Source organism: Thunnus thynnus, chromosome 23, assembly GCF_963924715.1.
Source record: "Thunnus thynnus chromosome 23, fThuThy2.1, whole genome shotgun sequence".
Lineage (NCBI taxonomy): Eukaryota > Metazoa > Chordata > Actinopteri > Scombriformes > Scombridae > Thunnus > Thunnus thynnus.
This window is the reverse complement of record NC_089539.1, coordinates 24,151,315-24,178,373: the sequence shown is the minus strand read 5'-3', so window position 1 is coordinate 24,178,373 and position 27,059 is coordinate 24,151,315. Positions and strand designations below refer to the sequence as shown.

Below are 27,059 nucleotides of genomic sequence, written 5' to 3'. Positions count from 1 at the left end.
AACTGATGCAGCAGGAAGTGAAACCCTCCTCAACAAGATCTACACTGAGCTCTACATCACAGAGGGAAAGAGTGAAGAGGTTAATACCCAACATGAGGTGAGGCAGCTTGAAACAGCTTCCAAGATGAAGATCCACCATGACACTCCAATCAAGTGCCACGACATCTTTAAAGTCTTACCTGACCAAGAGAACTACATCATCAAAGTTGTTCTGACGAGCGGTGTCGCTGGTGTTGGAAAAACCTTCTTGGTGCAGAAGTTCACTCTGGACTGGGCAGAGGGCTCGAAAAACCAAGACATCAGTTTGGTGATTCTGCTTTCATTCAGGGAGCTGAACTTGATCAAAGATGAGCAGTACAGTCTCCTCATGCTGATCCATGTTTTCCACTCAACATTACAGAAGGTCACAGCAGAGAAGCTCGAGTCTAAAGACTGTAAAGTTTTGTTCATCTTTGACGGCCTGGATGAAAGCAGACTTGAACTTGATTTCAAGGACAATGAGGTCGTGTCTGATGTCACACAGAAGTCATCAGTCAATGTGCTGTTGACAAACCTCTTCAAGGGGAATCTGCTTCCCTTTGCTCTTATTTGGATAACTTCCCGACCTGCAGCAGCCAATCAGATCCTAGATCAGAAATGTGTTGACAGGGTAACAGAAGTACGAGGCTTCACTGACACCCAGAAGGAGGAGTACTTCAGGAGGAGATTCAGTGATGAAGAGCTGTTCAGCAGAATCATCTCACACATCAAGACATCCAGGAGCCTCCACATCATGTGTTACATCCCAGTCTTCTGCTGGATCACTGCTAGAGTTGTGGAGCACATGTTGACTACAGACCAGAGAGGAGAGCTGCCCAAGACCCTGACTGACCTGTACTCACACCTCCTGCTGGTTCAGACAAAGAGAAAGAAGGACAAGTATGATGAAGGACAGAAGACGAGTTCACAGGAGCTGACGGAGGCTGACAGTGAAGTTCTTCTGAAGCTGGGGAGGCTGGCGTTTGAACAACTGGAGAAAGGAAACATCATGTTCTACCAAAAAGACCTGGAGCAGTGTGGTCTTGATGTCACAGAGGCCTCGGTGTTATCAGGATTTTGTACAGAGATCTTCAAAAGAGAGAATTTGATCTCCCACAAAACAGTCTACTGCTTTGTTCATCTGAGCGTTCAGGAGTTTCTGGCTGCAGTCTACATGTACCACTGTTACACCAGCAGCAACACAGAGGTACTGAAGGACTTCCTGGGAAAATACAACAGTAACTCATCTCTGGATGACTTCCTGGAGAAAGCCATGGAGAAATCTCTCCAAAGTAAAAACGGCCACCTGGATCTGTTTGTGCGTTTCCTTCATGGCCTCTCTCTGGAGTCCAACCAGAGCTTCTTAGGAGGCCTGCTGGGTCAGACAGAGAACAGTCCAGAAATCATCCAGAGAGTCATCAACAACCTGAAGTGGATGAACACTGTGGATACCTCTCCTGACAGAAGCATCAACATCTTCCACTGTCTGATGGAGATGAACAACCTCTCAGTACATCAGGAGATCCAAGAGTTCCTGAAGTCAGAGAACAGATCAGAGAAGAAACTCTCTGAGATCAACTGCTCAGCTCTGGCCTACATGCTGCAGATGTCAGAGGAGGTTCTGGATGAGTTGGACCTGCAGAAGTACAACACATCACCTTGGGGACGACAGAGACTGATCCCAGCTGTGAGGAACTGCAGAAAGGCTCTGTAAGTCCAGATGTGATTAACATTATAAATCAGTGCAGATTAGTAGTTTAGTTCTTCAAATATAAATAATATAAAATTCTTATTATTGTTAAAATAGTGCTCGACTTGTTCATAGCTGAAATAATATGTCAGTTATATTTAATCTCAGATGTTCTTGAGCTGTTTCAAATGTTGTGAGTGTAAATAATGTTGATTTTTAAGTTTATAGCTGTTAAGTTAATGAAAACAGTTATTCTATTTATTTCTAGTGATTATTGGATTTTACAGTCTTTTCTTCTATTTATCTTCCTTTGGGTGACGGAGGCGTCATTCAAACCTGGTAAAACAAATGAAGGACTTTAGAGGTTGTGGTTGAGGTTTTATTACAGAACATATATCAGTATTTTACAGTTATCAGTGAATGTAGTGAAGTTATTATTACATGAGAAGCTTCTGCAAATAATATATAACCAGACAGACACTGTTTTTACTGCTATGATTAAGAGTTTAAAATAAGATCTGTATCATTTTCCAAAGGTGATTTCTGAAGTCAGAGAGATTTGCTTTCCTCATCTTTTTTTCTTAATGGTTTCTGAGTCATTTCATAGTGAGCACGAGGGATCAGCAAATCACCAAACTGATTCAGTAATTAAGTGATATTACACGCGATGCTTACCGCATCACTGTCATGTCAACAATGACGGTAAATCACACCCTCGAGGGTAATATTGCGATTATACAACATTTACCAACAAAATAAAAGATGTTAACAAAATGTATTTATATTGTGAGGCAGTTCGCTCTAAAAATAAAAAAACTTTTTTCTTGTGTTATATCCGTTTCTATGGAAATACATAGTGATATGACTAATACCTGGAAAACAATCACTCACGTCACTAGACTGCTATGTAATGAAACCCAGTTTACTACTCCAGCAAGTAGACTGACCCTTAGTAACGACCAAGCAACAGAGACGATTTCTAGTCCCTGTTGAGTCAGCCAGCCAACTTGAGCTAATGCTTTCTAGAGATCGCGACATTCCCCAAACTGAATAAATACGACATTTATAAACACAAAACTGCTCTGCTAGCTCAATCCTGTTGTAACTAAGATATCCGCTGAAAAAAAATCCATGGACAGATTTAGCTGCTACGTCCGCAAACTTCACAGACATTTTTAAGCTAGTTGCTCCGTGTCACCGACTCACCGGCACGGCTGATGGAGGATGCCGGAGTGGAAGCTGAGATAAACTCAACTGAAGGGAAAATGATTCAGTTTTACTGTTTATGGGGGAGCCGGTTAACGATAACGAGTGGAGAAGGGTTCGGGTTTTTCAGTGTGTGTGTGTGTGTGTGTGTGTGTAACTCGTCCCACAGTCTCAGAGTTCAATCCACTCGGTAAAGGGTCCGTTTTGTTTTCCCCACAACCCCTAATCAGTTCAGTTCAATCCAGTTTCACAAACATAAAAGGAGGAAAACTCAAAACTCCGCTCCGGGTTTTCACCGCAGATCCCCACAAAACAAAATAACCCAAAGACACTAGCAAAGCAACACAGTACATAAACGGTCTACAGTTCTAATGAACGGCGGAGTGATATTTTTATTCATTCAACTTCAATATCACATACAGATAACATAAATGGAGTAATATAACAGAAATATAAAACAAACAAATATACAACGCCAGGGATTACAGATAAATATGAAATGAAAATGGTGCAGTAGAAAATAAAGATATAAAAAATAAATGTGCACATTACAATTATATTAGTTTATTAAATTTGGAGCACAAATTTATAGTCTTCACAGCTTTTCTATTGCATGAGGTAGACAATGTTTTAATGTAGGATTCTGTTTCTTCTTTAAATGAACAAAAAGAGGGTTTAACTTTTAACACCTTACATTAATGTATATAAAACTTGGTCAGCAATATGAAAAGAGTGATGAGGCATTATTCATTTGAGCAAGTTGATGAAATTTACGTCACATGGACCCTCACGGACGCAGAAACTATAATTTCAGCTTCAGTGTGCTGTCATGCTGATTTGAGCACGTTCTAAATGTCTTGCTTGGTCAGAACTACCTGTTGTATAATGTCAGTTATACAACAATATCTAAAGTTTGCTAACATTAACCAACATTAGCCTCAGTAAACTACTGGTCATACGAGACAAAACCCCTGAGTGTGTTGAACCGAGCAATGGTGCCTTTTATTTCTCATGAATTCAACTTTTTATTTTAAAGAGGGAAGTCATGTTACACAGTCTTGTTTTTAAGTCTTTCTTATATTCTGTTAGTCACAGAAAGAAACTCTCAGGTGTTTTCTCTCTTGTTGGTGTAGAGAAGAGTAGTAGCAGGAAATGCACAGAGGTCTGATGAATATATAAGAGCAGAATGATAGAATTCAGACTGTTTAAAGAGATCTTATACACATTAAAGGTCAATGTTATATTTTAATGCTGATACCCTGATAACATCTTTCTGATGACATCATGTTGAAAATAATTCAACCTTATTGGTTTGTTAAATGTGTTTTGTGCTGAATCAGTTTTTCAGATTCTCAGAAAAGAATGTTGACAACTAAACATCATGCAGTCGTCTGTCCTGCACATCTAAATATTGAATTACATTAATATTTGATTATGTACAGGTCTAATATTGTCAAGCCATTTGTTTCATTTGTGTTTGTCAACTGTCACTAAATTTTGCTGCTTATGGATGTGAACCTGACAACAGCAGGTAGCAATGAGAGATGATCTTTCTCAACTGTAACTGTTCACTGAGTTGAACTGAGTAAAAATATCCTGCAGTCAAATTAAAAACTAAAAATAGTGGACAGTAAAAATGTTTTTCTTATCAAGATGCCTCATGCTGACTTTGTGGAGACAGACATGGGATCAGATCACACAGACAGACTGAGCACATTATGGAAGCCTCAATGTAACTCCATTTTCTCTCCCTTCATCTGCAAGATTAAAGCAAAACAAAGATTAAAAGTCTGCAGGTATGAGAGAGAGTGATGACAATTTTTGTTTCATCCAAGCACAGTGAGATACGATTAGCTGAACTAGGAGTGCTCTGGTAGCCTACTGGTTAAGATACATGTCATATAATCACAATATCAGTGGTTTGATTCAGGTGGCTGACCTTTGTTGCATGTCATTCCCTGTCTCTCTCTCTCTCCTCTCGTTTCCTGTTATCTCGCAACTGTCGCTTTACATTAAAGGAATAAAATGCCTCAGAAAAAAAATATATATTTTAAAAAAGATGAGCTGAATCACTGATGTGAAGAGCAAATGTTAATCAAAATAGGGAATGTCAAACTGTTTTGTCATCAAATGCAGGAAGTAAATATAAAGTGTCCTCTTTCATGATAACATATGTTGTCATATATGTGTCATTACAGACTTTCTGGCTGTGAACTCTCAGAGACTCACTTTGAAGTTGTGGCCTCAGCTCTGAAGTCCAACCCCTCCCATCTGAGAGAGCTTGACCTGAGTGCAAACTTCCTGAAGGATGATCCGACTGGTTCAAGATTTAAGCCTCTATCTGCTGGACTGGAGAGTCCAAACTGTAGACTGGAGACTCTGAGGTCAGTTCACTGGCTGTAGCTTTGGCAGTTTTTTCTATATATTCAATTCAAATCCTTCACTGAAGTTCACATGTTTGGTTAATACATTTTTGGGATTTCCTTGAGCACAAATCTGTAGAATTTAAATTGAATTTAGAATTTAAATGTAAAAATGATTTCCAAAGTTTAAACTAATATGAGTCTTCAGCAGTCTGAGTTACACATATCAAGTAAGTATTTTTGTGTTTCTTCAGTGTTTCCTTGCTGAGCTGCAGTGGAGGGATCATAACTCAAAGAGGGAATTTTGAACTAAATAGTCTGTAACTTTGAGTCAGACAAATCAAGTGGGAGTCTACCAAACTGTCAAAGCCTCATATCAGCTTCAGCTGAACTTATGAACTCATTTCCTACAGTGTAGCTGTGTTAGGAAGAGACCACTTCACAGTCAGCATGGACAGGAGGAATCATTACTGCCACCAATAACATGTTTTAATTACACAAACCTACTAAACTACCAAATACAGGAAGAAGGAGGTCATGTAATAAATAATGAACAGGTTTAGTTCAACATGTCTGATTTCATATTGATCCTCTAATTTCAGACTTGAATGAGTTCAGCAGCATTTTATGAATCAATTTTATGAATGAACTCATGGAAGTCAACTCAATAAATATTATTATTGTTATTATTGTTATTATTATTATTAGTAGTAGTAGTAGTAGTAGTAGTAGTAGTATTGTTATTGTTATTATTATTATTATTGTCATTTTTATCACAATAAAGGGAGTTAATCTATGGAACAAGCAAGAGATGAAAACATGTAGAACATTAAGTAAGTTTAAACAAATCTTTAAAAATAACATATTGAACAGATATAGAATGGATGAACAAAGAGGTGGTCTGGAATAATATGATTTGGTACAGAGTGTCTTTTTGACTTGTGTTGTTTTTGTTTGTTGTTATTGGTTCTATGCAAGTTATCTTTATTCTCTTGTGTTGTTTTGAATGTTTTTTAGCTTTGATTTGATTGATAAATTATAAAAAGGGGTAGGACTAGAAAAGTTTCATTGAATGGTTATTATTTGTGTTGCTTACTGAAAGTTTGCTGTTATTTTTATTTCTTTTGTTTTGCTGCCTATATATTTTATTTTGCTATTTTAACATGTTCAAACTAAAAAAATATCTAATCTAATGAATCAGTGTTGACATGAATATGTGTCTGAATGTTGTGGTGACATTTGGATGATGTCTGTAGAAGGCTGACATCATGATGATCCACAATAACACAAAGTTACTCTGCTCATTTTAGTGAAAAACTCATTGATGAGGACATAGTAATGTTGAACTACACATTTAAAACCTGAACACATCTGATTGGATTATAAATAGATTTTAATCTACATCATTTATTCTTTATTCAGATTGTGGCTCTGCAGGTTGTCAGAGACCAGCTGTGCTTCTCTGGTCTCAGCTTTGAAGTCCAACCCCTCCCATCTGAGACATCTTGATCTAAGAGGAAACGACCTGAAAGACTCAGGATTAAAACTATTGTGTGATTTTCTGGAGAGTCCAGACTGTAGACTGGAGACTCTGAGGTCAGTTCACTGACTGTCTGTTACTATTGTTGATCTTAATGTTTAACAACTGAACCTAATTCATGAACATACATAACTTACATCCATGAAGTTCATTTTCTTTTTTCCATATTTTCATTTTTTTACTGTACAAAGTTTAGTCTGTAGTTATAAAAGATGACTGATTCTTAAAGAAACTGTAGAAAATGTCCACTGTTAGTTGTTAAAGTAAATGAATGTTTATAACTTTTGGTAAAGAGTCACATCTGTATACAGAAGATCCTCTCAACTAATATCTGTTTTAAATTGATCAAGTTTACTTGCTGAAAGAGAAATATTTCTTTATTATATTATTTAATGTTTTTTACACAATAATGTCTGATCATTGACATTTATTTCTTAGAACACACACACACACACACACACACACACACACACACACACACACACACACACACACACACTGATCTAAATGCAGGTGTTTAAAGTATTTTTTATGAATCAGTGTTGACATGAATATGTGTCTGAATGTTGTGGTGACATTTGGATGATGTCTGTAGAAGGCTGACATCATGATGATCCACAATAACACAATTTTTTAGTGAAAAACTCATTGATGAGGACATAGTAATGTTGAACTACACCTTTAAAACCTGAACACATCTGATTGGATTATAAATGGATTTTAATCTACATCATTTATTCTTTATTCAGATTGAGTTCCTGCAGGTTGTCAGAGACCAGCTGTGCTTCTCTGGTCTCAGCTTTGAAGTCCAACCCCTCCCATCTGAGACATCTGGATCTGTCTGGAAACGACGTGTGTGACGTGAAGCAGCTGTGTGATTTTCTGGAGAGTCCACACTGTAGACTGGAGTATCTGGAGTAAGACACCATTTTTTACTTCTCTGCTGAGATCAATATGATGTGACAGTTGTGGTGACACTAAACTGCAGACATAAAGCTGATATTATGCTGATCCACACTGAGGATCTATTTTCTTCTTCAGTGGTTTAGTCCATTGACTGTCAGAACAATGTTGAGCTGCACATTTAAAACCTTCATATAACAAGAAAAATCTACACTGGATAATTCACTCTGAACCCCTGAAACTCTTGATTTTTACATTAAATTTCACCTTCACTTCAGGGCTGGGCGATATGACTAAATCAATATCAGGATTATTTCAAACTTTTACCTCGATTATGATTAATGAACAATTATTTTTTTTATATGCTTTTTTTTTTTACACTGCCCTCATAGTTCTCTGACAAGGTCTGTACTGTAAACATGCTGAACTACTGGGATATTTTTTTCCAATGAAACATATGTTAACTTTGTGTTTTTTAATTAATTTTTGAAACACACACAGATATACTATTTATGGTTATTTATTGAATATTTCAAACAGTTGAAATCAAAGCACACATCACTTGAAATGGAGATGTCTTGTGAAAAAGGTCACATTTTAGTTCTAAAGTAAAAAGCAAGTTCCCTAAAAAAAAAAAAGTAGAAAATAATAACTTGCATCTCTTGCAAACAAAATAAATTATTTTAAATAACACCATGTGTGAAAATGTTAATGCAACACTGCTGATTAAGCTTCTTTGCTTCTGATGAAGACGTAGACGGCTCTGTGCTCTCTGGGATACTTTCCCTGTGGACTGCAGCTGCTGACTCCATCATCTCTGTTCTGACTTCTTCCTGAATGGTGGGAACATGGTGTGCAGAAGTGTATGCTTCCAGTAGCTCTTCTGTGATGGGTTCTGAGAACTTCTCCTTAAGGTACTCAAGGATGCAGGTTTAGATTGTTTTAGTCAGCTCCATGTCATCTTCCTCCTCAGCCAGCACTCATGAATGGAGGATGTGTAGGACAGAGTTCACAAATGAAATGGTCACATACTCTTCTCCTGACAGGACATCTGTGAACTCCATCAATGGGGAGAGAGCTTTGTTGACAGCCTCTAAGACATCCAGGTCAGCCCAAGATGGAACAAGTTGCCTTGATTTCTCATTATCAGCGAGGACCTGTGTGATGGCTTTCTTTTGCTCAAGGATCCTTGCAGTCATCATTTGCATTGATCCCCATCTGGTGGCACATGCAGTTTTCAACTTGTGTTGTGGCAGGTTCAGCTCTTGTTGTGCCTTCACAAGCGCCTTCTTCTTTTTCCAACTATAGGAAAAAGCACTGACAATCTTTTTGCAAACCCTCATTTCCTGCTGCACACGTTGATCTTCCATTGCATTTTCTGAAATACACACACATGAAAAGATGAATTATTATTTTATTGAGGGTTTGACTTATACCTAAAGACTTAACAAACTTGCAAAATAATAGATGAGGAGAAATCTCTTGATTCAAAGCTACTTAATTAATAATAGATTAATAACAGACTTCTAGAGTAATTTTTATTTCTACTTTAATGATGACTCATTGTAGCGTTGTTTTACATTGTAATGTGAAGTTAACATTGTAATATGAAGCACATTGTAACATTAAGAAAAGTGCTATATGAATAGTTAATTATTATTGTTACAGTATTTATTTAAAGTGAACTAAAAGATAGCTCTAGCTCAACTGTAGCATAGTGTCTGATCAGCTGATGTGTTGCCTATCGATTGCCAGGTGCAACCTGTGTCCAAAACATTGCTCCCGTGTCCGTCCATTGAGCTGTGTAGCTTTGACGACATTAGTGCTGTTGTCTGTCGTAATGGTCATGAGGTTCTATTCCATGAGGTCCCATGCAGACAGCATATTTCTCAGGCCCTGTGCAATCATTTCTGATGTGTCATCATCTGCAAAATATGCCGTCTTCAGGCATCTGTTGCGTAGGTTCCATTCATCATCAATGTAGTGCGACGTAAGGCTCAAGTATGGCTCCATCCTTGTACTTGACCAGAGATCAGACGTTCCTACAAAGTACTGAACAGATTTGAGTTCAGCAGCTACCTTCTCACGACATGTTTTGTACATGTTGGGCACCGCTGTTTGGGAAAAATATTTTTGCAATGGCACAGTGTATCTTTTGTCAAGGGTTTAAAAAGATGTTTAAACCCACTATGTTCCACAGTGGCTACGGGATCTATATCCTTCATGATGTAATATGCAATAGCATCAGTTATTTCTTTCCATCTTCTTGAATCCTTTGCATAATGTGCGGCATTTGTAAATGCTTGTGTTAGTGTCAGCTGCTTTGTGGAAGCGCTTTAGCGTTTGTCAGTCTCTCTCTTTTTTTGAGCCATGAACTCTTCATATTGGGTAATGTGGTTGTGTTCCAAGTGATTAAACAGATTGATGGTGTTACCTTTGGTCACTGAAATTGTTTTTCCAAAGTGTTTACATTTGACTTATTTTTGCTCTTTGTCGTCTTCACTGAAGCTGAAATGTGTCCAAACCACGGACACGGTATTCTTTTTAGTCATAAGCTGCTCAGGTTGAGGCCTATTTGTTGGCTCAGTGTTAGTGCTTGTGTCATCCATGGTGCCAACTTGCTTTGAGTGAACTCGCACTAACGTTAGTTGGACGGGGCAGAGGCACATGACTGAACACAACATAGTATTGTTTTAAAGGGACAGTTCATGAACGCACACATTGAGGAAATTATTAACCGACTTAACCAACATGAGAAAGATTAAGTCAGTGAGAGGGTCTTAATGTTGGTCTTGATACATTTTCGGTTAATTGCCCAGCCCTACTTCACTTTAAATTTTGTTCTTTAAATTTAAACCAAAAACCTCAATCAGACAGCAACAAATATAATATCCAGTATTTACTTGTTCCAACACTATTATGAAGCTGTGCAGTGTTTATATTAACAGAAATATTTAAACACAAGATGCTGTGATTTTTTTCATGGCGACATCATTCCATTAAATGTAAATAATGTCGATATGTTGAACATCAATTTCCTCCTATTTTCCCAACATCCATGCTGACATATTTGATATCATTATAAATGTTGGGATCTTGAGTAGAATCTGAAATATTCATGTGGATTTTTAACTTGTGTTTGGCTGAGCAACATGAGTTTGTATAGATGGAGTCACTGGTGGAGCTGCAGAGTTTAAGAGGTGAAGTCACTACGTCTTTATTGAAGTAGCAGCATGTTGTCATTAATATTAATGAGAGCTCTTTTTCACTGTTTGTATTTTAAAGTCTTTAACCTGCATCCTGTTGGGTTCAGCTGTTTGGAGTTTCCATTTTCTAAACTTCCACATTCTAAACCTTCTTCAGCTCTGAACAGATTATGAAACTTTGCATGATTTCAAACATGAACTTTGTTTTCTAAAGTGACGTCATTTATTCTTTATTCAGATTGAGTGGCTGCAGTTTGTCAGAGATCAGCTGTGCTTCTCTGGCCTCAGCTCTGAAGTCCAACCCCTCATCCCATCTGAGAGAGCTGAATCTAAGAGGAAATAACCTGAAGGACTCGGACATGAAACAGCTGTCTGATCTTAAGGAGAGTCCAGACTGTAGACTGGAGACTCTAAGGTCAGTTCACTGACTGTAGAAACTGTAGAAAATGTCCACTGTTAGTTTTTAAAGTAAATGAATGTTTATAATTTTTGGTAAAGAGTCACATCTGTATACAGAAGATCCTCTCAACTAATATCTGTTTTAAATTGATCAAGTTTACTTGCTGACGGAGAAATATTTCTTTATTATTTTATTTAATGTGTTTAATGAATAATGTCTGATAATTGATATTTATTTTTTAGAACACACACACACATACACACAGGGACACAGAGATCCAGGTGCAGAGATCAATACAGGTGTTTAAAGTATTTTTTATAAATCAGTGTTGACATGAATATGTGTCTGAATGTTGTGGTGACATTTGGATATCTGTAGAAGGCTGACATCACAGCCAGCAGGACAGGGGGGCACTGGGGGGCACTGTCTGTCCAATTGGGATTTTGTGCCCCACCCAAACTTCAGATTCATGGAAACTTCCTGTCTTACTGTACGTGACTGAAGTTAAGCTACATCGCACACGCACTGTCACACCGCAGTTTCATGTAGCTAACAGCTAGATGAAAGTTGGAAACTGTGGCTAAGCAGTTATGTTTGAGGCACTTTTTAACAAAAACACGTCCAGAGGATGAAGCATGTTGGGACCAGGCCGTGCCTTTAAGTGAAGTCACAGCAGGATGGTTGTGAGACATTTGTTGGCTTTAAAGTAGGGCTGTTCGATTATGGCAAATATCATACTCACGATTATTTTGGTCAATATTGAGATCACAAGTATTTAACACAATTTCATTTTGACTCATGGAACAGAAACGCTTCCATTTTATTAAATGTAGCAGTCAACACTGACTCTGAGTGTCTCACGGAGACCCCATGTTTTATTTTTTTTATTTCTGTTGCATTTAGTGAAGCGTAATCTGCACAGACAGCTGTTTAAATCACAGAAATATCTGGCTGTATATGTGTTTTAGGCATGCACGATATTGGATTTTTTACCGATATCCAATATTTTCCATCTCATTTTTGCCGATGCCGATATATGTGCACATTTTATCCACCTGGCTGAGGAGACTATTACACCTGCAATCATAGATTGTACTAATGATCAAGAAAGACAATATATGAAGGAAGAACTTATGAAGACTGGAGTTCAGGAGCTCAGCATTAAAACACATGAACCTGCCAAGTGGGAGGACCAGTAGTTTTCTTTGAGTTTATCAGACAGACAGGAGTAATGTGCAGGATTTAATCTTTGGTCCACAGTCCGAAGCAGAAGGTGGCGGTAATGCACCTCATACGCTGGTTGCCAATAGCTGTTATAAACCAAAAAGAAAACGTTTTTTCAAACAGAGTGGTACATCCTGTCAGTCGAGGTGTTTCCTATCTCTGCAGCCGAACACAGCAGTTCCTCTGCGGACTGTTTCATCCTGACGGTCCCGGTGTTTCCTCCGCAGGCTCCACTTCACTCAGCTGCCCGACAGATCCGCTGCTTCTACCCACTTTAACCTGAATAACAAACCGGGGCTCGGTGCTCCGGTTGGATCCAGACGGAGAGCCGGGGCTAGCTGGGAGGCTAGTGGAGCGTTAGCCGCAGCATGACCGGAGGGAAGCACAGCCAGCTAGCCTCCGCTAGCCTCCCAGCTAACGTTACCTCCGGTTTCACTACAGGCAGATTCACTCGCTACAGTGGGCGAGGAAATAAAACCAATGAATCAATAAGTACAAACACTGTTGATTTCTTCCCGTGGAGCCGACATGCAAACTATTTAGGTTCAGTAAATCCCAGCTGTCAGTCAGCCTGGTGAAGGCAGGTTAGTCTGTGGACAGAGACGCTCAACGCCTGTCGGAGGCGTTTAAGGAGGAGCGAAAGCGCACCGCTGTAAAGGAAAGAGGTTTGCTGGATTTATAACACAAGACAAAACGAGAGCATCACTGCGAAATGACAATAATAAACAATAATCGTTTTATCTCCATTATCTTGTTTTCATAATCGTTGGAAGCCAAAAAAATAAAATTCGATTAATCGCACATTCCTACTCTAAAGGACCCTTCAGTCACCAAATACGGTGTAACAACAGATCCAGATGCGCATCAGATCATCCATGTTGACTGGACACCTGAACAACTTGACGTTTTTGTCTTTTGAAAGAGAACTAACTGAGACTTGTGATTACAATGACATAATCAACCTTTCCAACTCAAAGCCCAGAAGACTCGGCCTTGTGTAGGAATAGTAGCCGCAGGTAAGCCAGTGTTATTTATCCTGGCCCGCCGTGGCATGTTAGGATTGTGGTTTCTGTGAGGAAGTTCTGAACTGTAACATATTCATTGTTCAATTTGTTTCAAGAGTTATGCAGTGTTGGTTTGGTTATTACAGTGGAAACCGCCTGTATTGATCACAGTTACAGTGATCAATCGCTTATATGGATCACAAAGCTTGAGACTGAATCATTCTTATACAAATGTTGTTTAAATAGTTTGCTTATACTAATCAAGTACAGTGTTCATTTTGGGTCTTTTCATACATGAAAACATATGGAAAAAATTGTACAACTTCAGTAATTCTATTTTTTTTTATTTTACTCCCATGAAACATGTTTGATATGTTCCTGGCGGCTGCGGCACCATTACTGCCTCGTGGTAACCCGTCTGCTTCCAGCTGGTGACCTGAGGCTGCTGCTGCCTGCACATTGAAATCATGACGGGAAAAAGAAAATCATTTTCTCTCAATGAAAAACGTTGTTTCCTCGAAGCTCATGACAAACTGCCAAAAACCAGCCAACGAGATGCAGCAGCGACACAACAACCAGCGTTTAAACAGCTGTACTGTATTTTGAAACAGTCAGTAAAATTCATTAAATAGAGAAGCTGCTCGTTTCATTACTTTATATTCATGTAATAAATATACAAATGTCAATTAGATGGTATTCTGCATGAGAAATAAAGAAAAAATGTTTAAAAATCAGTTATAATAATCATCTGTTGATAGTGATCAATTTGATCCAGACAGATGTGATCAATATAAGCAGTTTCCACTTTATTGTGTTATTTCTTCTTTTATGTATAGAAAGCCATTCATCTGACTCATTTACGTTAAACTACCAAAAAAAAAGAAGGAAATGTCTGATCTATGAGCATGTAAAAAGGAGTGCCCACCGGTGACGACCTTGTGCCCCCCTGCTGATAATTGTCTGGCGCCGCTCTGGCTGATATTATGATGATCCACAATAACACAATGACAAAGTTACTCTGCTCATTTTAGTGAAAAGCTCATTGATGAGGACATAGTAATGTTGAACTACACATTTAAAACCTGAACACATCTGATTGGATTATAAATGGATTTTAATCTACATCATTTATTCTTTATTCAGATTGACTGACTGCAGTTTGTCAGAGATCAGCTGTGCTTCTCTGGCCTCAGCTCTGAAGTCCAACCCCTCCCATCTGAGAAAGCTGGATCTCTCTGAAGACTTCATGTCAAGCTCAAGAATGAAGTTTCCGGAATCAGACGTGAAGCTACTGTGTGATTTTCTGGAGAGTCCAGACTGTAGACTGGAGACTCTGGGGTCAGTTCACTGACTGTCTGTTACTATTGTTGATCTTAATGTTTAACAACTGAACCTAATTTATGTACATACATAACTTACATCCATGAAGTTCATTTTCTTTTTTCCATATTTTCATTTTTTTACTGTACAAAGTTTAGTCTGTAGTTATAAAAGATGACTGATTCTTAAAGAAAGTGTAGAAAATGTCCACTGTTAGTTGTTAAAGTAAATTAATGCTTATAACTTTTGGTAAAGAGTCACATCTGTATACAGAAGATCCTCTCAACTAATATCTGTTTTAAATTGATCAAGTTTACTTGCTGAAGGAGAAATATTTCTTTATTATATTATTTAATGTTTTTTACACAATAATGTCTGATAATTAATATTGATCCTTCACAATAATCTCTCTCTCTCTCTCTCACACACACACACACACACACTGATCTAAATGCAGGTGTTTAAAGTATTTTTTATGAATCAGTGTTGACATGAATATGTGTCTGAATGTTGTGGTGACATTTGGATGATGTCTGTAGAAGGCTGACATCATGATGATCCACAATAACACAATGACAAAGTTACTCTGCTCATTTTAGTGAAAAGCTCATTGATGAGGACATAGTAATGTTGAACTACACATTTAAAACCTGAACACATCTGATTGGATTATAAATGGATTTTAATCTACATCATTTATTCTTTATTCAGATTGTGGCTCTGCAGGTTGTCAGAGATCAGTTGTGCTTCTCTGGTCTCAGCTCTGAAGTCCAACCCCTCATCCCATCTGAGACATCTGAATCTGTCTCACAACGACGTGTGTGACGTGAAGCAGCTGTGTGATTTTCTGGAGAGTCCACACTGTAGACTGGAGGATCTGGAGTAAGACACCATTTTTTACTTCTGTGCTGAGATTAATATGATGTGACAGTTGTGGTGACACTAAACTGCAGACATAAAGCTGATATTATGCTGATCCACACTGAGGATCTATTTTCTTCTTCAGTGGTTTAGTCCATTGACTGTCAGAACAATGTTGAGCTGCACATTTAAAACCTTCATATAACAAGAAAAATCTACACTGGATAATTCACTCTGAACCTCTGAAACTCTGTTTTTATCTTTTCTAGTTGACAGTTTTGAACCTGCATCCTGTTGGGTTCAGCTGTTTGGAGTTTCCATCTTCTAAACTTTAGGACAAAAAAATAGATTTTCAGATTAATTGTGATTCTTATTTGAATGATCAATAATTGATTATTGAAATCCAGAGATGGATCTTTGCATTTGTGTCTTTACTCAGTAAACATGTACATGTGCTCTGTGTTGTGTGTGTGCAGTGGTTACTTGTTGTAAATGGTTCAGTTAGAGCAGCATGATGTGTAAAATGTCCACTTTGTTTAAATCGAATTATTACAACGTGCACAAAAATCTTATTTTAAGTGTAAAAGTAACGTAGATGCTAGCTGCTATATTAGCTGCCTTGAGTCACCACAGTCCCGTAAACCGTGACGTGAATAGTTTCAGTCTGTGGACCCGCCGCAGTTTACGGGACTGTGGTGACTCAGGATGGTCAGCTGACTCTGGCTGTCTCGTAGGGGATCTAGAGATCACATCTACAAGAGGAACAGACTGAAAAAAGACTCCACACACTGATCTGAGCTCTGGGTTTGTGTTTGTTAACGAGATATTATCTCTGACTACGAGATGTGAAAGCGTGGAAGTGGACTGAACAGTGTGCAGATTCTACTGTATTCAGTCTGTCTCTACCTGCCGGGGAGCTAACGCCAGCCAGCAGCTGTCTGCAGGTATCAGACTGATGTCAACACAAATACAAACAGTGCAGATGAACTAATGAGCAGACTTTCAGTTTCTGCTGTCTGTGCTCAAAGTGATAAAGTTGAAACAGCAGGTACTGACAGTCCATGTGTTGCATTATGGGATAGCATTTATGTGTTTTAAATGTACATAATGATGAAGCTCTTGCAAGTGATGCAGGTCTTTTATTATTCTTGCTCAACTGTTTTGCACATGTAGACCTAAAACATATAAATGTGTCGTGTTTTAGTCTTTTGACATCTTTACTTGTGTTTGGCTGAACAACATGAGTTTGTATAGACGGTAGGGCTGCTCGATTATGGCAAAAATCATAATCACGATTATTTAACACAATTATTTTTTGACTCATTTTTGCCAATGCTGATATATGTGCACATATTTTTTTCCACCTGGCTGAGGAGGCTATTACACCTGCAATCATAGATTGTACTAATGATCAAGAAAGACAATATATGAAGGAAGAACTTATGAAGACTGGAGTTCAGGAGCTCAGCATTAAAACACATGAACCTGCCAAGTGGGAGGAGCAGTAGTTTTCTTTGAGTTTATTAGACAGACAGGAGTAATGTGCAGGATTTAATCTTTGGTCCACAGTCCGAAGCAGAAGGTGGCGGTAATGCACCTCATACGCTGGTTACCAATAGCTGTTATAAACCAAAAAGAAGAAGAAAAAGAAAACGTTTTTTCCAACAGAGTGGTACATCCTGTCAGCCGAGGTGTTTCCTATCTCTGCAGCCGAACACAGCAGCTCCTCTGCGGACTGTTTCATCCTGACGGTCCCGGTGTTTCCTCCACAGGCTCCACTTCACTCAGCTGCCCGACAGACCCGCTGCTTCTTCCCACTTTAACCTGAATAACAAACCGGGGCTCGGTGCTCCGGTTGGATCCAGACGGAGAGCCGGGGCTAGCTGGGAGGCTAGCGGAGCGTTAGCCGCAGCATGACCGGAGGGAAGCACAGCCAGCTAGCCTCCGCTAGCCTCCCAGCTAACGTTACCTCCGGTTTCACTACAGGCAGATTCACTCGCTACAGTGGGCGAGGAAATAAAACCAATGAATCAATAAGTACAAACACTGTTGATTTCTTCCCGTGGAGCCGACATGCAAACTATTTAGGTTCAGTAAATCCCAGCTGTCAGTCAGCCTGGTGAAGGCAGGTTAGTCTGTGGACAGAGACGCTCAACGCCTGTCGGAGGCGTTTAAGGAGGAGCGAAAGCGCACCGCTGTAAAGGAAAGAGGTTTGCTGGATTTATAACACAAGACAAAACGAGAGCATCGCTGCGAAATGACAATAATAAACAATAATCGTTTTATTTCCATTATCTTGTTTTCATAATCGTTGGAAGCCAAAATCGTAATCGGAAGTTAAATTTGATTAACCACACAGCCCTAGATCAAGTTTATTTGTTGAAGGAGAAATATTTCTTTATTATATTATTTAATGTGTTTTAATGAATAATGTCTGATCATTGATATTGATCCTTCAGAACACACACACACACTGATCTAAATGCAGGTGTTTAAAGTATTTTTTATGAATCAGTGTTGACATGAATATGTGTCTGAATGTTGTGGTGACATTTGGATGATGTCTGTAGAAGGCTGACATCATGATGATCCACAATGACAAAGTTACTCTGCTCATTTTAGTGAAAAGCTGATTGATGAGGACATAGTAATGTTGAACTACACATTTAAAACCTGAACACATCTGATTGGATTATAAATGGATTTTAATCTACATCATTTATTCTTTATTCAGATTGATTAACTGCAGTTTGTCAGAGACCAGCTGTGCTTCTCTGGCCTCAGCTCTGAAGTCCAACCCCTCATCCCATCTGAGAGAGCTGAATCTGTCTCTAAACGACGTGTGTGACGTGAAGCAGCTGTGTGATTTTCTGGAGAGTCCACACTGTAGACTGGAGACTCTGGGGTCAGACACCATTTTTTACTTCTGTGCTGAGATTAATATGATGTGACAGTTGTGGTGACACTAAACTGCAGACATAAAGCTGATATTATGCTGATCCACACTGAGGATCTATTTTCTTCTTCAGTGGTTTAGTCCATTGACTGTCAGAACAATGTTGAGCTGCACATTTAAAACCTTCATATAACAAGAAAAATCTACACTGGATAATTCACTCTGAACCTCTGAAACTCTGTTTTTATCTTTTCTAGTTGACAGTTTTTAACCTGCATCCTGTTGGGTTCAGCTGTTTGGAGTTTCCATCTTCTAAACTTCAGGACAAAAAAATAGATTTTCAGATCAATTTCGATTCTTATTTGAATGATCAATAATTGATTATTGAAATCCAGAGATGGATCTTTGCATTTGTGTCTTTACTCAGTAAACATGTACATGTGCTCTGTGTTGTGTGTGTGCAGTGGTTACTTGTTGTAACGTAGATGCTAGCTGCTATATTAGCTGCCTTGAGTCACCACAGTCCCGTAAAGCGTGACGTGAATAGTTTCAGTCTGTGGACCCGCCGCAGTTTACGGGACTGTGGTGACTCAGGATGGTCAGCTGACTCTGGCTGTCTCGTAGGGGATCTAGAGATCACATCTACAACTTTCTAAACTTCTACATTCTAAACCTTCTTCAGCTCTGAACAGATTATGAAACATTGAATGATTTCAAGCATGAACTTTGTTTTCTAAAGTCACGTCATTTATTCTTTATTCAGATTGATGCGCTGCAGTTTGTCAGAGACCAGCTGTGCTTCTCTGGCCTCAGCTCTGAAGTCCAACCCCTCATCCCATCTGAGACGTCTGTTTCTAGGAGGAAATAACCTGAAGGACTCGGACGTGAAGCAGCTGTCTGATCTTAAGGAGAGTCCAGACTGTAGACTGAAGACTCTGTTGTGAGTAGAGAGTTGGAGTCAGTCTGTGCTGGTTTCAGCAGTATTGTATTAAACACAGTTAGTATCAAAGCAAAGATCCAGTATTTCCTGGTGAACCTTCAACCTTCTCAGTGGCTGCTTTCCTCAGTGAAGCTGTGAGAGGAGAATGGTGACAGGCTTCAGGATTGGACAGAAAGACAGAGAGAGAGAGAACAGTCAGCCAATCAGATCAGCCAGAAGCTTGTTGTGATCATGTGTTTGAGTTGATGTGAAGACGACTGTTGTTGCTGTGTTCATGTCTGCAGGAAATAAAGCTGGATTACAGCTGACAGCCTTACAAGATGTATAGAGACAGTGGTCCTCATCATCAAACTGTCCTACCATCAAATCTGATCTGAAAGTGTTTGTTCTCTCATTTCAACACTAAAGAATTGATCAGTTCATCTTTGTCAGAGCTCTAAGATCAGTCTGACTGCAGCCTGCAAATCACTGGCTCTGATTTCACACAAGCATCATTACGTTTAGTAACCATGTGGTCTTTATACAGACCAGAACCTCTGCTGAAGTCCAGGAATCACAGCAGCTGTTTAGCTGAGAGCTCTGACTGATTGTCATGTGATGATTTAACAGCAGGAAAGATCTTCAATCCCACAGAGACTCTGTAGCTTTCAACTTTTCTAACAGTTGACATGTATCAACAGTAAATCCATCAGTAAACTGATGAGTGAATGTCTCTGTTTCTGCAGTAATGATGTGTTCATGACTCTCAGCACTTTATTTCCTCTGTGTACTTGAGTGAAATCTGCAGAGTAAACAGACTTGATAGCAAAAGTCTGTGCAGGTGTGTGAGCTTGGAGCTCAGTGTGTTCACTCCAACACGTTAACATGAGAGCTGAGAGGAAGCAGGCTACGCTGCACAGCTGTTCCACTTCTGGTCTGAACAGGACTGAAGTCCCTGCTGCTCTTTATACTGGATGTGCTGCATCACTGACTGACAGCTGATGAAGTGAGTCTCACTAAACACTGATTTATGACGTCTGTTGTTTCTTCTTCTCTCATCAGCTTGGAGTCCTGATGATCTCTGTCAGAGTGTGAGTGAACATCCAGGAGTGTGTGTTGAGAGAGGATCAGCTGGATCCTGATGATCCATCTGGACCAGAGTCTGGATCTGGATTTTGTCATCTTCACTTAAGTCTCTTAACTGACTACAAACTGAACAGTTATCTCTGGATTTTGTTGAATCAGCACTTTACAGATGTGTTATACATGAGCTGTTTGATGCAGAAAAGATTAATAAACAGGTGTTTATAAGTCAGACTCTGACCCTGGGCCCATATTTATCAAGCGTCTCAGAATCACACTGAGAGTTAACGAGGACTAAAACTAATTAATGAAGCAGAAGAGAATTTACTGTGACTGTCAGCAGGAGACGGATTACTCCTGGGAGAGAGTGAGACGTGGCTGTTTTACCACAGTCAGAGCAGCAAAGTAGAAATAATGATGACGTGTTGTAGTTTTCTCACAGTCTCAGCTGGAAATATGAAACAGTGGTAATTTGGTATATTATGTGTATAAGCAGGTAACCAGGCAGGTAACTTACCAAGGTTATGGAACAAAACTATGATGCAAAAATTCATTATAAGATGATATTTACAAAGTGTAAAGAAAGCCTGAGAGATAAATGTAGCCTATATGTTAATGAAGATAACAGGTAATTAGACTCAGCTGTGTGAAATGTGAAATCTTGGTTCAGCCACATGGTTTCACAGCCTGTAATAGTGCTGCATCTTGCACATATTGCACAGACACATGTTGCAAACCCTCTCCATGAAGAACATCTTCTCTTCCACTGTCCAATTCCTCTTTCAACTACACCCCAAGTTAACTTGTGTTCTCTACATGAAGGTAAATACAGCGTAACAATAGAAACATATATTGTTCAGGTGCATCCTCCTCTCTCAAATATCAGGCTGTAGCTCTGCTGTTATTTGAAGGAGCCTCAATAAAAAATAAGCCTATAAAATATTTGAGCTGTTGTAATGAAGTTGAGATATCCTTCATTATGCAGCTGACATGATTGTGTGTAAATCAAAGTTTTAGTGGGCTGTAACTGAGGACCCTCATCATGCTCATTATCTTTACGACGTGCATTAAGCCAGATCAAAGTTTGATTCATGACTTCCATCATTGTGGCTTCTGACAGAATCGTCACTGTTGCACAGCTGCATTTTCTCCGTTACCATAAAGTGTAACATTGTGAGGACGTTCTGTATTTATTTAAATGATGTTGTGTAGAAACATCATGTGTTCTCCTCTGCATCACACACAAAGTCAGTCTCACTAATGATTCTGTTTTAGTCCAAACAATCTTTTAATAAGCTCAGTGTCATCAAGCGTTCCCAAAACATCTCTCCTCTCAGGGAATATCTCTGCCTGAACTCCATCTCCTGCAGCTCTGAAATATTGGCAGAGATACGAATCATTTACCAAGTTTGGAAAGTTGATAAAAGGCTTTTTCTCCTAAAAGTAGAAGCAGAGATGCGTCACTCTGATCATTTTTGGCCAGTTAGGAGTGATTTCCTGCTCTGAGACACTTGATAAATACGGGCCCAGATGTGACAGATGTGACAGATTGGATGTCCACAAATTTCATTCAGTTCAATTCAGAAAGAATTTATCATTGGTCCAGAAAACCTGCATGCAGGTCAAATCATATCTTGGTTCTGTGGTGAAAAACTTTGTATTTTTTGATTCCAGTCTAAGTTTTGATGATCATATCAGCAGCTGTTCCAGTCCTGTTTTCACCATTAAAACATATTCAAATAATATCTATAAAACCAGCACAGAACACTGCTGCTGTCAGACTTTGAACTAAAAGCAGGAAAAGAGATCATATTACTCCATTTCTATCATCACTTCACTGGTTACCTGTTTGTTTTAGGATTGATTGGAAAGATTTGATTGATTACTTTTAAAGGCTCTTCATGGCTCCAGATGACATTTCAGAGTTGCTCTGTGTGTAAATATTAAAGGTATCCAGCTTTTATATGCTTTTATATGTTTTTATATGTTTTTTTAACTATCATGTTAGTACTGAGATTGTGAAACTGGCTTTTAAGTACGAAGTGAAACAATCTGCAGAAGCTTGTAAAATGAGACAAAATAATCCTTTTTAATCAATTTAAATCTCTTCTGACTGACATAGAGCAGTGTGAATGCAGTTGTGTTTGAATTGATGTTGTCCCTTATGTTGATGTCTTTGGCCTGTTTGTTGTATAATCTGTTGATATTTTCATTTTTAAGAGCTTTTATTGTTTTTATATGTACTGTTATTGTTTCTATTGTTCTTATATATGATTTGTTGCTGATGTTTAATGTAACTTTCATGTTCTTTTATATGTACTGAACTCAGGGCGTCCTTGTCAAAGAGAGTTTGCTCTCAATGGCCCTCCCTGTTTAAATAAAGGTTGATGATGATGATGCAAAAATATGATGTCGAAATGAATAGTTTATATCTCATAACGATATTTAACAAGTCATTTGCATCAGGCTGTAAGTAAACACTGGTCAGCCAATCAGGAGGCTTTAACAATAACTATATAATTTAAACTTGTAGGTGAGATCATGTGATCCAGCTCTATCCAATCACATCCTTTACATCTTGTTTTCTGCATTAGTGCAGCATCTTGCATGTATTGTACAACACTGCACACAGTGATAATGATGCAAACAGACTTTGGGCACAACTTCACTAAAACATGAAATGTATCTTCTCCACTGTCCAACTCATCTCCAGCTAAACCTGCTGTTGACTTATGTGTCTTTACAGCTCTTTGAAATATATCTCTGCCATCAGCAGTTTAAAACTAATGAATCATGAAATAAATAAAGCCACCATTTGCATGAATGCAGCTTGTTTTTCTATAACTTGACACTGAGTGATGGGAAATGAATTAGTGCTGATTATCAGCACAGATAAATTTGGGTCCTGGTCTTTGTTGTCAGGGCTCTGGATCAACCTGTTTGAGGAGCTCAGTCTGATAAGTCATTATCTTCCTTTAAATCACTTCTTCAAACTCATTTTATCCACTTATCTACTGATTATTGTTGTTTTATATGCTGTACATCTAAAATGTGAATCTAATGTGTGTTTTACTGGTTTATTTTCTTCCTGTATGTTTGTTAGTTTTGTGTAAAACATTGTGTAACGTTGGTTTTGAGAAGTTTTATAGACTTGTGAAGGGAGGGTGGTGGGATGATGGTGGAGGGAAACAAAGACCAAATTCTAATAAACATCTGTGGAAATAAATGAACTTGCAGTGTTTTTATTCTGTGTCAAGCTTCAGCTTCATGTATAAAATCTATTTTTATTGTAGTTATTGTTTCTGTCTTTGTGTATAAATGAAGCATATTTGATTGAATCTGTGTTCTTTGTTTTGTTTCTGTGGATCTGTTAGATGTTTTTTATCTAACCACTGGACCACCAGGACGCCATCTGAGTTTATGGTTATGCTTTATTTTAAAGCTCCATTATTCTTATAATTTCTCATTAATTTCTTCAAAGTTTCCAGGGAATAAATTTCTGTGTAATTTGGTCTATTTATAGATTTCCATTTCCACCTGAGTTAATATTTATTCATCAGTCATTTATTATTGGAAACTTGATTCTCATATATGTTGAATTGTGTGTTTTTCTGCAGATGAAACATGTTTGCATGTTTGTCTGACCTGCTGTGAACTGACTAAAAGACTTTAGCTTATGCTAGCTTAGCAACTGGAATTCATTCATTGGAAGTGAACCAACTGAACACTGTCTTTATTTGACCTATAAATTACTGCTAAAGTACTTGGTTCTTTCCAGGAAATTTACTAACTTTAGATTGTCTGTGTTTTCTTTATTCTTTAACTTTATTGCTGAAATCAAGTTCAATATACAAACAAGGAAACAGCGCCACCATGTGATGATACAAGAAAACAGCAGCCCATACAGACTGAACACACACAACAAGGAGGAATAAATACATGAAAACAGACATTTTAAAACATGTGAGGAGAGGAGAGTAAATCTAGTTAGAGATGTCTCTATTCATCATTTTGTCTATGAAATGTCAAAAAAAAGAGAAAAATTAAGATTAAGAAGGAAATTGGTTTGCAGTGTTTGTCCAAAACTTAACAAACACAATAAAAGAAAAACACACACTAAGAAGAAAAAAGCAATCCAAGACATAGTCCACACATGGCACACATCCTTCATAAAATACACTAAACTACTACACAGCAGCGTCCAGCAGTGCTCCTGGAGTACAAAGATTCAATGTGAGAGAAGACACAATGCAGCCCAGAAATATACACAACACCATACTTTCCACTGTGCAGCACTGACTACAGTACTGCTGTGAGTACCAGGAGTTTTTATGTGCTGCTGTGTGTTATAGAGAGCGATGGCTGATGGGATAAAGGAATTCCTCGCTCTGTTACTTTTGCAGCTGGAGGCCTGAAGACGTGGGCCTGATGGGAGGAGCTGAAGCTCACTGAACAGGGTGTTGTGGGTGAAGCAGCAGGTTTTCAGTCTTTGACAGGTTCCGGGTTTGGTAGATGTCGGTAAGGCTGTCTTGCTCAGCGCCGTTTATTGTGCTGAGCAAGTCCTTCTGCGCAGCATCAGCGTTACCATGGCAACAGAGGATGCAGAATGTCATAACACTGAATAAAAAACGTATAAAAAGATCTCAACATAAAACAGTCAGAATCAAAGAAGCCGTTGTTGTCTTTTCTTCAAAATAAAGTCAGTGTGATAGTTTGACTTCAGTTTGTTATCAGTGTAGATCTCGAGGTGTTTGTTCTCCTCCACTGCCTCAATCAGCTGAACGCTTAACAATGTTGGTTTTATTGCTGAGCAGCTTTTTCTGAAATTAAATGATCCTCAACGTTAACAAGTTTACTATTATAGCAGTGAAAAAATATACTGAAAATATTCACATCTGACAAACTAGAACCATTATTTTGTCATTTTTTCATAAAATAACTATAAACAATAATCAGAATAGTTCCCCATTCTGTTTGATTAATCTACTAATCCTAGCAGCTCTAAACGGATGTTTTGTTTTATTAAACTTACTTTGTGGATGTAGAATTTTGCAATAATAAAATCTAAATTCATAAGTTAAATAAGAGTCATTGTCTTTATCATGTAAATAGAAACTAAAAATAACATCTTTGAAGAAAAGGGAAAGGTTTTGAACTATGAAGGTCTTCATGTCTTTCCAGAGTTTATGGGTGAATCTGCAGCTCCACAATAAGAGAGAAACAGTTTCAGGTTGTAATTCACAGAAAGAAAACATCACATCAGTATCGTTTTTAACTTCTGAAGGAAAAATGTTACGGGATAAAACTCATGAATCAACTTTTAAAAATGTATTTGACCTCATTAGATATGAAAAAGCTTTGCTGTGGAGTCCAAACTTTTCTCCAGTTTCTATCTTTCACATAATAATTCCAGTATGATATTGTACAGGGAACAGCAACAATGTTGTTCTGAAACAAAGCTCTTATGTTGTCGTTATTTCTGCTGGAACCAGAAAAACAACATCTGGTGGAATCCATGCAACCGAGAATTGAGGTTGTTTTGGGAGCAAAGGGAGGCCCTGCCCAGTATTAGTGTGCTGTTCCTAATAAAGTGCTCAGTGAGTGTATATTCCTTCATTCACAGTTATTCAGGAAGTACTTATTAATAATTCATCAATTATCAGGATTTGTCATTTGCTTTTTCTTTGGTAACTTATTGTAAAATGTTAAAAACACAACCGTTAGCAGCTCTACCCTGGATAATATTTCATGTGTTAGTGAATGAAATATTGATTGTGGTTGTAATGTATTCTTGTGGACAGTAGCAGGTAGTTTGTTGGTTTGGACAGCAGGTGATGCTGCTGCATCAACAATGAGCTGACACTCAACCATACAACAGTGTGTTTTTGTCTCACAGGGAGACAAGCTGGGTTCAAACCTGTGACATGGACACAACTCCAATAAATCTACATAAATATCAGCTGTGAAACAGGAAGCTTTGACATTTTATGAACCTCTTCTAATCCAGTTTCCACCTTATATTTCCCCTTAAGTAGCTTTAAGGTTGTAAAACTTCTGCAGCAGCTGGATTAGATTCAGTGTTGAAGTAAAACATCAAACCATCATCTTTGTTTTCTTTATTTCCACTGATCCATTTACTCAAGTACTGTACTTTACTACAATCATCAGGTACTTGTACTTTACCTGAGTACACACATTTTAATAATACTTTATACTTTTTACTCCACTACATTTGTCTCACTTATTTTTACTTTTCAGATTTAGATTTTACAAATGCAGGACTTTAACTTGTAACAGAGTATTTTTTCACTGTAGTATTGATACTTTTGAGTAATTGATCTGAATACTTCCTCCACCTCTGTTTATTTCACAGAAGAAGCTTCTCGTTAGAGTCCAGCTTTAAGATTTGATCAGTTCTGACTCTGA

At 38.3% G+C, this 27,059-nt stretch overlaps 1 protein-coding gene across 2 annotated transcripts in view; it reads left to right on the top strand.

Moving 5' to 3' along the window:
• The window catches only part of LOC137175613 (uncharacterized), a 249,120-nt gene that overhangs the window by 106,695 nt on the left and 115,366 nt on the right, over nt 1-27,059 (top strand). Inside the window, exons 19-24 of one of the 2 annotated variants that reach the window (XM_067581398.1) lie at nt 6,700-6,873; nt 7,567-7,734; nt 11,165-11,341; nt 14,698-14,892; nt 15,586-15,756; nt 18,470-18,640. In XM_067581398.1, the coding sequence (XP_067437499.1) occupies nt 6,700-6,873; nt 7,567-7,734; nt 11,165-11,341; nt 14,698-14,892; nt 15,586-15,756; nt 18,470-18,640 (1,056 nt within the window). The remainder of the gene's footprint in view (nt 1-6,699; nt 6,874-7,566; nt 7,735-11,164; nt 11,342-14,697; nt 14,893-15,585; nt 15,757-18,469; nt 18,641-27,059) is intronic. The other variant, XM_067581399.1, reaches the window with a different exon arrangement.